General features: G+C 36.0%; 1 protein-coding gene across 3 annotated transcripts; it reads right to left on the bottom strand.

Moving 5' to 3' along the window:
* Window positions 1–179: 179 nt before the first annotated feature.
* On the bottom strand, window positions 180–11,241 carry LOC104090336 (protein root UVB sensitive 1, chloroplastic). 3 transcript variants are annotated; one of them, XR_011412546.1, is made up of 8 exons: window positions 10,414–11,237; window positions 5,303–5,578; window positions 4,958–5,014; window positions 4,578–4,776; window positions 3,751–3,863; window positions 2,908–3,093; window positions 1,131–1,647; window positions 180–416 (listed from the first exon to the last, which is right to left on the bottom strand). XR_011412546.1 is itself a non-coding variant. In XM_070191453.1 (7 exons), exons 1-7 carry the CDS (start codon window positions 11,161–11,163, stop codon window positions 1,357–1,359), a joined length of 1,872 nt encoding a protein of 623 aa, XP_070047554.1. In that variant the 5' UTR covers window positions 11,164–11,237; the 3' UTR covers window positions 770–1,356. The 3 variants fall into 3 exon arrangements, 2 of the variants coding, with proteins under 2 accessions (XP_070047554.1, XP_070047555.1); XM_070191453.1 differs by lacking the exon at window positions 180–416 and having other exon boundaries at window positions 770–1,647; XM_070191454.1 differs by lacking the exons at window positions 180–416; window positions 2,908–3,093 and having other exon boundaries at window positions 770–1,647; window positions 10,414–11,241.
* Window positions 11,242–15,756: the final 4,515 nt, after the last annotated feature.

Below are 15,756 nucleotides of genomic sequence, written 5' to 3'. Positions count from 1 at the left end.
GTTAGTATAGCTAAACTAGGGGCTGTCGGATGTAAATAGGAGTGCAAGAGGTCGGCTCTTTGCCTGGAGTCTGTAAATGATACTTTTTTGGTTAATAAAAAAGCTATTTACCAAAAAACAAAAACAAGCACTTAAACATTTTATAATTTTATCAACATGCTCATCTCACTAGCGTAGCAAAACTGCAAAATTATTTCCAAATTGATCACAAAAGAAACGTGGCATCAGGTCTACAACCACCAAATTTAGATATTTTCACTATCGATTTTGACCAATTTATAACCCGGAAGGGCCAGAACAATCAATATTTGTTGCCGTATAGCTTGTGCAAAAGTTATACAGACTGAAATTTCACCTTTAACTCACCTTCTTAATGATGACCCGGCAATAGATAACCAGTCGCCAACACGAACATCCTGGTTCATTAGCACAAAAACTGAATGTAAAACTGTAAGGTATTTAAACTCAACAACGTGCTATTTGTAACATACTTTTGGTCTACTTCATCCATCTACCATTGTGCTGCTTAAGCAAAGGGTTCTCCCCCATGGCTCCAACTTGATCATGATTACATTAGGTAAACTCGTAAGCAGGAAAGTAGAAGGAATAAGAAGAGAACTAAACCATGAAACAAATGGAGGAGGAAGCCCCACATGTTGCAGCCCAGTGTTGTCAAAAGCGAAAAGCTCTAAACTGCACTTCAGGTCTATTGGGCTTTAAGCGCAAAGCGCACTTAAAAGTGTTGGCTTTAGTAAGAAAAGGCGCAATGAACGGAAAAAACAAAAATATATATGTAATTCAAGAACAAAGTAACAAATTCATTCATAACGTTTTCCTTTACAGCTGTCACACCTATTTCCTGATCATATTTGTTGTTTAGTGCCACTTGATTCATGATAAAATTCATGGGCAATGAGGCGCATGTCTTAGTGTCTTGCCTTACACTGAAGCGCAGCTTAAGCGAGGCGAAGCGCCCTCCCTGAGCTTTTCTGAGCTTCAGGGTGTAAGTGCGCCTTAAATGAGCCTTTGACAACACTGTTGCAGCATTATCTGATCAAGATCCATGGAATTTCATAGCAGCAACAAAACCATGCATTCAAAAACAAATCCAGATACTCACAAGAACCCACCTCATTCACCAGCGTACTGCATCATCCAATTCTTGAACAACATACCATTGCAAGCTCATTGTACAGTCATGAAACGGGTTCTACCAATCATTTTCAAGCTCTTCCACCTGTCGATGCAAATCCAAAGTGACACATCACCATGGTTTGGTAGCTCCACAGGGTATGAGGGATGACTTGAGCTGGCAACAACAGCTTGTTCAGAGAAACCACGCCTTGTAATATAAGGTCAACCTTCTGCAACAGAAGATACAGCTGCATAACCCAAGCGAATTCGATTTGGCAAAGGCCTTGCAATGAGACTGTCAATCACCCAACTTGCTACTTCACCATCATTTTTGACATGATTAAACTCTCTCTCAACATACTCCAAAGATATCTGCAGCCTTCCCCCAGGCCTGCAGTCATTAGCTATACTGCTCGACTTGATTCCTGCATTTTTCTCCAACCAGTACAGGTAATTGACATGAAACAATGACTTCAACATATCTTGTGGTGATGAACTTTCTTTCAGTACAATCTGCTCCAACAAGTGCAAAACAAATGTAAAATGTTAGCTAAGCATGAGGTCCCCACCCCCCACCCCACCCCAAAAAAAAGACGTTACGGCCCAAATCTCACCAAAGAAAAGGAAAGCAGAAGTGAGAGAACACCCGAAAATGAATGAGGAAAATTTCCGAGTGAAACAACCCTGCTACCCAAGCTCAACTCCCTCCCTCTCTAATGTTTGTCACTCACTGGAGTATTCATCTTTTCCTGCTAAGTGAATGATTTTTATATGAGGCATTAAGTTTCCTTTCATGGAGCTTCTCCCTTATTCATACAGTTCATCTTTTCCTGCTAAGTGAATGATTTTTATATGAGGCATTAAGTTTCCTTTCATGGAGCTTCTCCCTTATTCATACAGTTCAATATCTCTAAATGACATTTTTTTGCCAACGCTGACTCCAATAATTCACACTTAAGAAGGCCAATCTTAGATCTCAATCATCAATTTTATGTGATTCACCATACTGCTTGGTGATCACCTTAAGGTGTTTTGGGAACTACGCTGATGCAATTGCAGAACAATTGATACACTAAGAAAGAAGAGCATGTCAATTCTGGATCTCTTATCATGGTACTTCCCAACTTTGGTTGCCAATACTAGCATAAAATTTTGAATTGCTAATAACTCAATGAATGACCTCATAACTCACCAGTGGTGATTGTGAGTTACAAAATGGATTCTGCAAAACTCTCCTATTTACTTTTCTCTTCGTAATATATAAAAATGAAAAAAGGTGGTCAAATTAGCTGGATTGCATCTGAAGTGGAGTTCCAAAACATGAAATATGCTCTCTTGAAAAAAAAAAAAAAAGGAAAATTATATTCTTTCCTATCAAAGCCTAATAGGTGCTATGACTAAGTTTAGCTGGCTTGAATCCCCAATATTCATAGTTAATGTCCTGGTGAGAGAGTTTGATCTTTCTCTAGTAATAGTAAATACAAACAATCTCTGGAAAGGCCGAAATATGATCAACTGTTCTTGATAAAAGAAAGGTTCCTTAAGCAGAGCAATTTGAGCCCTAACTATTTATTCATCATTTTTTAGGATGTTAACACCACTCGCAGATGGTAGACCAAAAAAACTTTAGCCTGGATTTACAGGCTAGTCTAAACAAGTGATGTCTCAACAATAAAATTAATGAGGAGCTCTAAAAGAAGGGGGGGGGGGCTGTATGGTGTGCAGCAAAATGTAAGAGGGGGGATAATGCAAGCAAAAGGAAGATTTACTTACACAAAATTTTCCTTCTTGCTCAGTCAAAATGTAACCTTCATTCTTGTATAGTTCAAACAGAGCAAGCACATCTTCTCGACTAGTAGCAACATTAGAAAGTTTAGAACCTAGCTCCAACCGTTGCACAATCCTAGCAGCTGCTTGTTTAGCATTGACAGAAAGCACTTCCGTGTGTGTCCGAGAAGACTACAATAATCAGAGAAAATAGTCTATTTTCAAAGTTTACCAGTCAAAACCAAATGATATCTTTAACCAGAAGATGGCATCAACAGAGAAACTTTTTTCCCATTCAAAACAAGGAACACACGTAACAGTTAGGGCCATCCCAATTCCCTATTCACTAAACCTTGGTACTCATTGTTACTGATTATGCTACCTTGCGAGTTGTTAGTTAATAGTTATTACATTTTCTTCCTTTTGTGTTGGAATAGGCATATTTTTTTCTTAATTCCGACTACTCGTTTACAATTTTCTTACTCTTATTTGATGTTAGTAGTTGAGCATGAACACAATGCATTTATCCTCTATATCTTGATAAAACAGTTAAGCTGACCATATATTGTCTTTCTGAGGATATATCCATCTTTTCTATTAGCAACTTATAGAATGATATAAGAGTATACCTACCTCCCCGGCACCACCCCAAAGTAAACATGTTTTACTGCATAAATATAGATCAGAAATTCCTGAAGTGTATTTTATATATTCCGAGGAGACGTGAAAATTTGTTTACATAGTAAAACGTCACCACACAAAAAAAATAACTAAATAAAGGTCCTCAAGTTTGCACAGATGTGAGGAGAAAATGTCTTATGAAACTAGTAAAAGTAAACGCAAACTCACTTCATGTGCTGCCTTTAGATTTAAAAGAGCAGCTGGGAAAACAGGCTCCTCGTCATTGACCTCTTTAACAGAAGGAACTAGACCACTGAGCAGATACTCACTGAAGACTAAACCTGTCAAAAAATAGACTCTAAGATAAGATTAAACAAGGAAATATTAAGCGACAAGTCTCAACTACTTATTAGAACCTAGTAAGAATTCTATTAAATTAAAGCAACAAAAGATTGGGCAGGATCAGCAACCTTGCTAAATCAGCAAAGACCTGTAAATTTCATTTTTTTTCTTTCTTTCCTCCCTTTTTCTTGTGTATGAGTCTATGCAAGAGCATGAAGTGCAAAAAACAACACAAACAACCCAGCTTAATCTCGTTTTTCTTTTTCTTTCTTCCTCTAGTTAATATACTAATATTCTTTTCTTCGTTCTTTTCGAAGTTGAGCATTGTCAGATTTCGATAAACTTGATGGCTTCTTTGACGTACTATAGCTATTAGTAGTGTCCAAGTGCACATGCTTACATTGGACACTTTTCCAGCAGTTAATAAATAAAGTCAATATCTATAATCCAGATGTACTTTCCAGACACTAAGTGATTACCTTACAGATCATGTCTTTAACGCTCATTCCTTTGTCTTTTTTGGGGGGAAGAGGGGGGGATCAAGATCTTGTACACTCATTTTATCAGTAGAAAGAAGAAGATAGGGCACTCTAGTAGAAAAGAATCCACTGATATCAGTTTAACCCACAAAAAAAGCATAAAGTAAACTTCCTTGTGCTTTTAAAAATTGATTGCTTTTATCTTAAGATATAATAAATAAAGAAGAGAAGTACTTGCACGATAAGGATTTAAAGTCCTTAGTTGAATGGACTGATATGACTTCAGATTACAGAACATGTGGATCCAAGTTACCACTCCAAAAGAAGCAAGAGCAAGAGATGTAGAAGAGCGAGTGCAGTTAGCCAGTGCAATGCCAAGCATGATTCCAACTGCTTTGCTCACCATTCCTTGAGCTTCACCCTTTGCAATCACCTGCCATTAGTAACTGATTCAGAATAGAAATGTTTTTCTTCCAGTAACTCCTCGCAAAGCATATGCAAAAATGTATATGTGGTTCTTCCAGGTAATCAACAGACAGATTGGAACATTAGAAGTTTCATGCCCCCAACATATTTTGACAACCAAAGTCAGCATAGATAAGTAAAAAAATTACCTCCGCGAAATTCCTCTGAGCAGCAAAACCCGCATAGAAGCAGCTCCTTGTAGCAGCCTGTAAGCCAAATGTTTTTGTTTATTGCTTACTGCATGAACCTTAATCTCCTTTTTTTTCTTTTTTTTTCTATTGGGGGTGGGATTGTGTGGGGCAATAACATCCAATTCTTCCCTGGACTGAGAGATATAAATCACATAAATTAATGAAAACGCCTAAGGGAATCTTGCAGTACATCTTTAAGACACAATATCAGCAATATAGTTCATTTGCAGTAACAACATGCAGATCAGAAGCTTGCTCTTTTCTAATCATGATCAGATTCACATTTGGATTCAAAAATATTACCTGGATTAATGAAGCGGCTGATCTCCCTGCTCCAGCAACAGCTCCGATAGGAACAAACAGATGTGGGAAGGCAGGGGTCAAAATCTCCAGCCCATAAGCAGCATTCTCCAAAAGGTCTGCAAACAGCCTCCAGCTCTTAGGATTGACATCAAAATGCCTGCCATAATTCGACAAAAGTATCTTGCTAAGATATCCAATGCCATCCTTAAGCACCCAATTGACAGCTGCAGCAGTAGGAATAGCCCCTTTCCCTAATCCAACGGCGTAAAGCAAAGCCTATACATAACAAAGAATGAAAATCTATCAGCAGCACTCCTATGAATTTCTTCCTAGGATGATTCAAGACAGCAACGGTGAAAAAGAAGAAAAAACAGAAAAGCATATACGTAATCTATTAGACTTCGTCCGGACAGGGTGACTAAGTGGTTGACGAGATCAGTGTTTAGAAAAGCGATCGCTTCGTCGCTTTAAGCGCGAAGCGACGCGACGCGACTCAGTGTCGCTTCTAGCTGCCTGAGGCGACTCGACCGAGGGAAGCGCACGCTTCAACGGAGGAATCGACGAAGTGACGAAGCGAGTAAAGCGACGAAGCGATCGCTTCTGTTAAAAAAGCGCAGAGGGCCCTTTTTTAAAAAAAAAAAACTTTGGGTCTGTTTTTTAATTATACAAAACAGACCCTAAATTGACAAAAATTGGTCATTTCTTCTTCTCTCTTCTTCGATCGAGGTCGACCAAAGCCTAGGGTTCAACTTCATCGACATTGCTGATCAGTCCAGGTAATTTTCTTCTTCTCCTTTCTTTTTCTCTTTTTTTTCTTTCTTCTTTCTTTCTTCTTCTTGGTCCCGTCAGATTCTGCTTTTTTTTCTTTCTTTTTCCTTCTTTCTTCCTTCTTCTTCTTCGTTTATCTCTGAGACTCTGACAGTCCAGTTTGCACTGTTCAGACTTCAGACTTCAGCGTCTTCTTCTTCCTTTTATCTCTAACCCATTTTGTTTTTTTCCTCACTTTTATTCTTCTTATTTATTACTTTTAATATGTATTTTAGTTTATAAAACTAATTATTATTTATATATGTTATATTTTTCAGTTAATTTGATTTTTTTAATGTATATTTCAGCATATAAAATTAATTATTATTTATATATGTTATATTTTTCAGTTTATTTGATTTTTTAATGTATATTTCAGTATATAATATTAATTATTATTTATATATGTTATATTTTCAGTTTATTTGATTAATTTTATATGTATTTCATTTTAGAAAATTAATTATTATATATATATGTTATATTTTAGTTTATTGGATTTTTTAATGTATATTTCAGTATATAAAGTTAATTATTATTTATATATGTTATATTTTTCAGTTTATTTGATTAATTTTATATGTATTTCACTTTAGAAAATTAATTATTATATATATATATATATGTTATATTTTAGTTTATTTGATTTTTTTAATGTATATTTCAGTATATAAAATTAATTATTATTTATATATGTTATATTTTTCAGTTTATTTGATTTTCTTAATGTATTTTTCAGTATATAAAATTAATTATTATATATATGTTATGTTTTCAGTTTATTTGATTAATTTTATATGTATTTCATTTTAGAAAATTATATATGTTATATTTTAGTTTATTTGATTTTTTTAATGTGTATTTCGGTTTATAAAATTAATTATTATATGTATTTTCAGTTTATTTGATTATGTATTTTCTTATATCTTAATAGGGATTTCAAAATGTCTCAAAGATCGAAAGATAAAGACCCGGCTTGGTGATATGGCGATAGAGTTAATGAGAAGAATACAAATATTGTATGCAAGTTTTGTAACAAGATTACAACGGGTGGAATTTATCGCTTTAAATTCCATCTTATTGGTGGCGATAGAAACGTCACAAGTTGTCCGAAATGTCCACCGGAGGTGAGGGATGAAATAAAGAATTTTGTTGAGAAGAAGAAGGAGCAAAAAAATCAAATGAGTCATCAACCATTGGTGACCAATCTTGATGATGATGGTGATGATGATATTGAAGAATTGTCACTTCCAACAAAACGGGGAAGAGAAGCAATCTCTTCAAGCCATGGATCGACGGGTACGAGTAGGACTAAAGGTCCTATAGATTGCTATTTCCCAAAGAAGCCGGAAGGAAAGAGCGGTGGAAAAGATGTACAAAAAATTGCTAAGGACATTTTGAGGGGTCGTGCAGTTAGAGCTTTTGCACGATGGGTCTATGATGCTGGGCTCCCCTTCAATTGTGTCAACTATACTGACACTTTTGGAGACTTTATTGAGGCCGTTGGTCAATACGGACCTGGAATGAAGCCTCCCACTTATCATGAAATCAGAGGTCCTTATCTAAATAAGGACGTGGAGGAGACTAATAAAATTGTGGAGGAACATAAAGTTGCGTGGAACAAGTATGGCTGCTCCATTATGATGGATAAGTGGACGGCAAGAATTGGGAAAATGATTATTAACGTGTTGGTGAATTCTCCCAAGGGAAGTTTGTTTCTTGAGTCCATTGATGCTAGCGACTCATCCACTGACCACATCCAAATATTCACCTTGTTTCAGAACACCATTGAAAAGATTGGCACAAGCAAAGTTGTTCAAGTGGTCACTGATAATGCGAGTGAAAATGTGAAAGCGGGTGGCATGGTGGAAGAAGCGTACAAGAATGTCTATTGGACTCCATGTGCGGCTCATTGTATCAACTTAATCTTCGGGGACATTTTCAAGGAAAAACCCTTCTCTACAGTTTTTGGCCAGGGCGTTAGGGTACATTCTTATATTTCTCAGCGGCCCTTGTTATTGAATATGATGAGAAGATTCACCGGACAAAAAAATTTGGTGAAACCGGGCAAGACAAGGTTCGCCACTGCTTTCTTGACTTTACATAGTATCCACTTGCAAAAATCCAATTTGAGAAAGTTGTTCACTTCAGAGGAATGGAGCAAGAGTAAATTTGCAAAGGAAAGTGCAGGGAAAGATGTTGCACGCATTATTCTTTCTTATTCTTTTTGGAATAATGTCCTTCATGCTCTTAAAATTGGTGGCCCTTTGGTTAAAGTACTCCGTTTGGTGGATGGGGAGCAAAAACCACCAATGGGCTACCTCTATGAAGCTATGGATAGGGCCAAGGAGGCTATTCAAGCATCATTCACTGATGAGCAGAAATATGCAAAGGTCTTTCAGATCATTGATGCAAGATGAAGTGAGCAACTTCATAGACCTTTGCATGCAGCTGGACTTATTCTGAACCCGTCACTCTTTTATGATCAGCATGAGAATAATTCATTGGCTAGAGAGTGTGGACAGGATTCCATGAGGTTGTTATCAAGTTGACCCCAGATGAAGACATGCAAGAAAAGATAGTAGATCAGCTTGCTATTTACAAGGCAGCTGAGGGACTTTTTAAGCTCCGACTTGCTATTAAATAAAGAAAGACGAAATCGCCAGGTGATCAAGTGCTTCTATATTTATAGCTCTAACTTTAATATATTTTTTATACTTATTAACTCTTGAATTTTTTTTTTTCACTTCTATAGTTGAGTGGTGGGACCACTATGGTGTAGAGACTCCGGATTTACAGACTTTCGCCATCAGAGTTCTAAGTTTAACTTGTAGCTCATCCGGATGTGAAAGGAACTGGAGCGTTTTTGAACGCGTGAGAAATAAAAAGAATTATTTCGTGTTTTGAGATAAAGTAAATTATATCTCAATTGTCCCAACTCCTACTAATTAGTTGACACATCTTGTTTGCAGATTCATACAAAGAAGAGGAATCGACTAACCTTGAAGCGCCTCCATAATCTAGTGTTCATAAAATACAATAGTGCATTGAGGCGTCGCTACAACCACCGCAATCTAATTGATCCAATTCTTTTGGACAATATTGATGAGGCTAATGAGTGGCTAACCGGAGTCCCCGAAAATTGTGAAGATGAAGAAGTATTTGAAGGCGATTCTAATTTCACTTGGGGTGATGTTGCGGTTGCTAGTAGAGTTGGGGAGAATCCTTATGGTTTAAGGGAGAATACTTCAAGTTCAAGCTCGATTAGGAAGGGAAAAAGTGTGGCTACTACAAGTCGATCCCTATCCCTAATTGATGAAGATGAAAGTGATCATGAAGAGGAAGAGGAGGGGGAGGAGGAAGATGACGAGCAATATGAAGATAATAGAGGAATTCAAGATTTTGACAATCTTGAAGAAGAACAAGAAGAGTAGAAGAATAAGAGGTTGATTCTAGTAATTTAGTAGCTTTGATTTTGACAATTTGAACTTTTTGATTATTTATAATTTTATATTGTGTCTTTGCAAGGTTTACATTATGTTTTTTAAGAATTGCGCTTCACTTTAATAAAGCGTGCACTTCGCTTTGCGCTTCGCTTTTGAAGCGAGGCGAGCCCTTGTCGCTTTTTTGCGCTTCTCGCTCTTAAAAACACTGAACGAGATAGGAGTAACAACTTGGAGATCCCATCCCATATTTGAATCCCAGCTACAATACTCAATGTGAGTCTATTCTCCTCCAAACTTTGTATGCCTAACCTTTGCTTGTATGATGTAACGGCATACAGGGTAGATTAGTAGAGGTGCACACAAGCTGGTCCGAGCATAATTGTTAAATAAAAAAAAACTATTGGAGTTCACTTCAGTCAACCACTAGACTCAACTCAACTTCGCCTCAATCCCAAACCACTTAGCCTCGGGGTGGATAAATCTTATTGTTTACTTGTGCAGCTCCACATTCTACCAAGTACATACTATCTCCATTATCCACCAGTATAGTACTAGGTAACTCTGCCCACAAGATGTAAGCAGATGGGAAGAAATTTGAATCAATGAAATCATATCTATTGATTTCACTGAATCAATTTTATCATGGTATTTGCAATTGTCAGACTACTTTTACTCTAAAAGTAAACCTACCCACCTTTCTCTTTTTCTCCATTCCTAACCCCGACTATGCGTTATGAACTCACATTTTGCGTATTTAGACAAACCACAAAAGAAGAAGAGAAAAACATGTGTATCAAGTTGCATTGGTTGCAAATTTTACATTTCACAAGAAAATTAACGCAAGAGAAGGACTGCTACCTGGGTTGCAAGAACACCACTAATTTGTGCAGCAACACCTTGAACCCCTCTCCAGAGTGAATACTCCAAATAATCACTCGTGACACTCTCCGGAAACCCCTCAGGCAGCAACAAATTCATCGTTAATTCCTTGCATTGCATCCACAAATTCGAAAAATAACCACTACCGGAAGAGAACGAGTTAGGGTTAAATAACAGACGTGACCACATTGTCTTCGGAAGAATAAATTCATCCTTTGAATTATCCAGCTCAAGTTCAATCCGCTTTCCTCCTTTAATTTCATACACAATATATCTACAATTTTCTTCGTTTTTTGTTTTTGCTTGTACAAATGAAGCTAATATTAAGCAGCACGTAATTGAAGAAGAAGCTGATACGAAGAACAATAGCAGTGGTTTACATGATAATATAGTATCAATAATAGAACTATCTTCGATACGAGAAAATGGAAGGAGGAGGAGTGGAGATTTTTTGTTATTAAAATTGAAGAAATTGCTCCACCAATCACCGCCGCCTCCATTGTCACCGCCGCCGCCATTATTTCCACCAGCACCGCCGCCACTATGGTTGTGGTTGCAAACTGAAGGGCGGCAAAGAGACAGGTTGTGGATTTTAAGGGGAGTAAAGCGAGGACAGTGGTTTGCTGTGGTGGCGGAGAAGAGCGTGCCGGCGGTGGTTTGCGGAGGAAGAAGGGAAAACGGCGGTGAAGTTAAACGGGGAAGGGACAGAACGTGGCCGGCGTAGCTCATGACTAGAACGTGATTCGTCAAGGTTTGTTAGGTCGCGCTTTTTTTTTTTTTGGAATTCGTTTTGGAGCGTTTTTTATTTCTTTCTTTTTTTCGGAAAATGGTTTCAAATTTTACTGCAATAACACTTTTGATTCATTTAATATTTTTTTCATAAGCAAATAATTTTGTATTTGTTACACTTGAAATGAATGGACTCTATGTGTCAAGTTCCTCCAAAAAAAGTCTAAATTTACCTCCCAACTTCTAATTATAATTTAAAAATTAACGTCAAGTTGGACCTTCATTTAAAATAAAGAATAAAAATGGGACTATTTCTGATAATGAGAATAACATTTGGCCGAAAATTTAATGAAGAGAAAATAACTCAATTCCAAATACTACATGAACAAATTTAGTCCTTATTATCTGTAAAGTTTGAACAATGGTAAAATTATGACTAGGGGTGTTCACGGTTCGGTTTGGGTCGGTTTTTCCCTAAAAGAAACCAAACCAAATAAGTCGGTTTTTCAAATATTGGAACCAAACCAAACCAATTAAGTCGGTTTTTTATCGATTCGGTTTTTTCGGTTATTTATCGATTTTTTCTTAAATATGAGACATACACTACCAAACGCATATTCCGACGAGTACATTTTCAACGTAACGCTATCAAACCAATTGCTCTTTGAGAAATCTATCATTTACCAAGATATATTGATAATAATTGACTCAAATAGTGATGAATAACTTAAGTACTCAATTAAAAATCGATTATTTTAAACATGAAATAAATTCTTGTACTTAATAAAAGAAAACTACCAATCAAACTAGAAGGCAAAGAATTAGATTATTATAATATCAAAAAACTAGACTAAAAATACAAATGACTAATATGTACCATAAAATTTTAGAAACTTTATATAAAAATATACATATATATAGGTGTAATAATAAATTTAAATAGTTACTTTTATAGTCAGTTTGGTTCGGGTTTTTTTTATTAAAACCAAAACCAAACCAAATTTGATCAGTTTTTAAAATTTAAAACCAAAACCAAACCAAACCTAAAAATATCGGTTTTTTTGGTTGGTTTGGTTTGGTTTTCGGTTTGGTTCGATTTTTCGGATTTTTATGAATACTCCTAATTATAACCTATAGTTACGGGTTCGAGCTGGAATCAACCACTTCTGTTTGTATCACAATACACTACCCTTTTACTATCTGCATTTTGGGAAATTTTGAGGATTGCGAAAATGTAAAGGGCTCAACCCAAGGGATGAGATCAGGTCCAGTAACGTTTGGGCCGGTAAAGCTCAACACTTGATATTAGCCAAGTGTCACTAAAGATATGAAGGCTGTGGATCATTTTGCACTATTACTCTTCAATAAAAGTTTTTCTTTAATTTTATAGCCTAAGTAGAAAACCCCAGTTCTTCCTCTCGTGATCATTGTCTGCTCTTCAACTTCTTCCTCTTATTTCTTCGTTTTTGCTCCAACAATTCCTCTCCACAATAAATTAAATCTAAAGTTTTTTCTGCACTTGCAAAAGCTTTAATAACAGAATTACTTACCAAAGATCTAAAATTTCCAACAAAAAAATGATTTTTTTTTACCACTTCACAACAATGTCAAGAACTCTTTTTGCATTTTCAAATGACAATAAACCCAACTCCCAAAGTCAAAGCTCTTGTCTCCAGGTATAAATAATGTGAAGACGATAACTCCTGGATATGAAGAAATTCGCTTCCACCTAATTTGATTGATCTCCAATGGGCAAGCACAATGTCACAAATCCGAATGTCATATTCTCGGTTATGCGTTTTTATTTTTTTATTTTTTAAGATAGTAAAATTCACTAGAAACTCAGTTAAAGAGGTCCTAAAACAAAATGATCCACACCGTTCACTAAAAATGATATCTTTAGTGACACGTGGCTAATATCAAGTGTTGTATTGAACTTTACCGGACCAAACGTAACTGGACCTGATCTCATCCCTCAATCCAAAGGGTACTAGGAGTTTTACCTTTTTTCGCGCGCGGGGGGGTTAATTATCGGACGCTAACAAATTTACTACTACATTATTTTACACCATAAATTACTTACCCAAACAACCAATGAGTATGACTTGTTTCGTTAGTAGAAAATCTTAATTATCAACTGGTAGGTTGGTTGTTCCATGGTATTCAAACCGTATCGGAAAATTGTATCAAATCGAAAAGTCAAATCAAACCAATTAAAAACCTCGATTAGGTCTGGTTTGATTTGGTTTAGTATGGAGTAAAAAAATCCGAACCAAATCGATATATAAATATATACTTTTAAGACTTTGTATTGAATTTTCTTTTAAAAAAATATAAAAATATTTGGAATCGCTCTCATGGATGTAATATTTAATAGAACTATGAAGTGTATTTATTTTTATTTACTTTAATGCGTTGTATTATTTTCTTATCAAATGTTATTGAAATGCGTCAATCATCTCTTTGTTCTTCCATATTCATATGTCAAGATTTCTTATATCTTTTTCGAATTTGAAATGATATATTGATAATTTAAAATTAAATAAAATATCATTATTTAGGGTATTGTGATGACCCAAAATATTATATTTAAATTTAATAATTAATTATGTATTCTAAGACCTTGAAAACAACTATTTTATCATTCTTCATCTTGCGTGCGTAGTCCGTAAAATTTTTCGAAAAGTTTTTATGTGAAAAATAGATTAAAATGTGAATTAGAGCTTTAGAACTCAGCTGAGTTGATTTTGGTCAACATTTTGAGCAAACGGACTCGGATAAGTATTTTGACAGTTCGGTAGGTCCGTATCGTGATTTGGGACTTGGGCGTATGCCCGGAATCAAATTCCGAGGTCCCTAGCCCGAGATATGGAATTTTGATGAAAAATTAAAAGTTTAAGTTCAAATAGTGACCGGATGTCGAATTATGTGCAAACGACCCCGAAATAGAATTTTGATGATTCCAACAACTCCGTATGATAATTTTTGGAATTAGGAGCGTGATCGAAATTTTTTTTGGAAGCCCGTTGTGAAATTAGGCTTGAAATGGCTAAAACAAGAATTTAAGTTTGGAAGTTTGACCGGGGAGTTAAATTTTTAATACCGGAGTCAGAATACAGTTTCAAAAACTTTCATAGCTTCGTTATGTCATTTATGACTTGTGTGCAAAATTTGAGGTCAATCGGAGTTGATTTGATAGGTTTCGACATCAAATGTAAAAGTTAAAAATTCTAAGTTTCATTAAGCTTGAATTTGAGCATAATTCGTAGTTTTAGCGTCGTTTTAGGTGGTTTGAAGTTTCAAATAAGTTCGTATGATGTTTTAGGACTTGTTGGTATATTTGGTTGAGGTCCCGAGGGCCTCGGGTGAGTTTCGGATGGTTAACGGATCAAAAGTTGGACTTAAACGTTGCTGCAATTTTTCCTCTTCTGTTGGACATTCTGGACTGTGATCGAGCCCATATATCGAGCTCAGATATCGATCCCAGGGTTGACGAGACTCAGGCTCGAGCTTGTGTATCGAAGCCACGATCGAAGGTCCAGCTCGAGGGCCATGATCGAAGGTCCAGCTCGAGGGCCATAATTGAATGTCCAACTCGAGGGCCAGGATCAAGACCCAAGATCGAGGGTCACGATCGAAGGCACATGCTCGATGCCATGATCGAGGCCATGACCGAGTCCCAGGCTCGAGGCCATGATTGAAGCCCAGGCTCGAGGGCCACGATCGATTCCCAATTCCGCAGGCTGCCTAGGCAGTTTATAAAAGAAGGCATTCGTCTCATTTGCCATTTTTGACGAACTTGAGCTTGAGCAGAGGCGACTTTTGACAGATTTTCAAGGGAAAAATATTGGGGTAAGTGATTCTAACTCGAATTTGGTCTACATATACAAGTATATAATTATTTTCACCATAAATTAGTGTTTTGAGATTGAAAGTTGAAATTTTTTTAGAAATCTCATAGAAACGGATTTTTGAGATTTAAGTATCGATTCGGAGTCGGATTTTAGTAAAACTGGTATGGTTGAACTCGTAATTGAATGGGTTATCGAATTTTATAACTTTTACCGGATTCCGAGATGTGGGCCCCACGGACGAATTTTTAATTAATTTCGAATTTTTATTTAAAATGTAGTATTTTCTTATGGAATTGATTCCTATAATTTTTAGTGATTGTATCGAATTATTTTTGCTAGATTCGAGCCAGACATAGTTGGATAATCGAGGAAAGGGTCTACTAGTGGATTAAATTGGAGCTAGACGAGGTAAGTCTCTTGTCTAATCTTGTGAGGGAGAAATTATCCCATAGGTGATTAAATTAAATAATGGTTGCTAATTGTGGGGGCTACGTACGCACGAAGTGACTAGAGTCCGTGCGTAGCTACTATTAATGCTAAAGTCTGAGTAGTTTAGGACTCAAAAGCATGAATTACTTGTGTAAATGGTAGTCTTTACTTAATTAAATTATTTGATATATATATATATATATATATATATATATATATATATATATATATATATATATAGATAAAAAACAATATTAAAGGATGAAAATCTCATATGCTTGAATTTCTGTTTAAATTAATTAATTGTTAA

This window comes from Nicotiana tomentosiformis, chromosome 12 (assembly GCF_000390325.3).
Source record: "Nicotiana tomentosiformis chromosome 12, ASM39032v3, whole genome shotgun sequence".
NCBI lineage: Eukaryota > Viridiplantae > Streptophyta > Magnoliopsida > Solanales > Solanaceae > Nicotiana > Nicotiana tomentosiformis.
The sequence above is the reverse complement of the archived record's forward strand: the minus strand, read 5'-3'. Positions and strand labels throughout refer to the sequence as shown.

Bases quoted from the DNA above. Each gene is read 5' to 3' on its own strand.
- LOC104090336 (XM_070191453.1), bottom strand. From the start codon at position 11,163: ATGAGCTACGCCGGCCACGTTCTGTCCCTTCCCCGTTTAACTTCACCG. The intron at 5,015-5,302 runs GTAATATTTTTG...TTTGGCTTACAG, and splicing joins CAGCCGCTTCATTAATCCAG to GCTGCTACAAGGAGCTGCTT. The intron at 4,777-4,957 runs GTAATTTTTTTA...TACTAATGGCAG, and splicing joins CTCAGAGGAATTTCGCGGAG to GTGATTGCAAAGGGTGAAGC.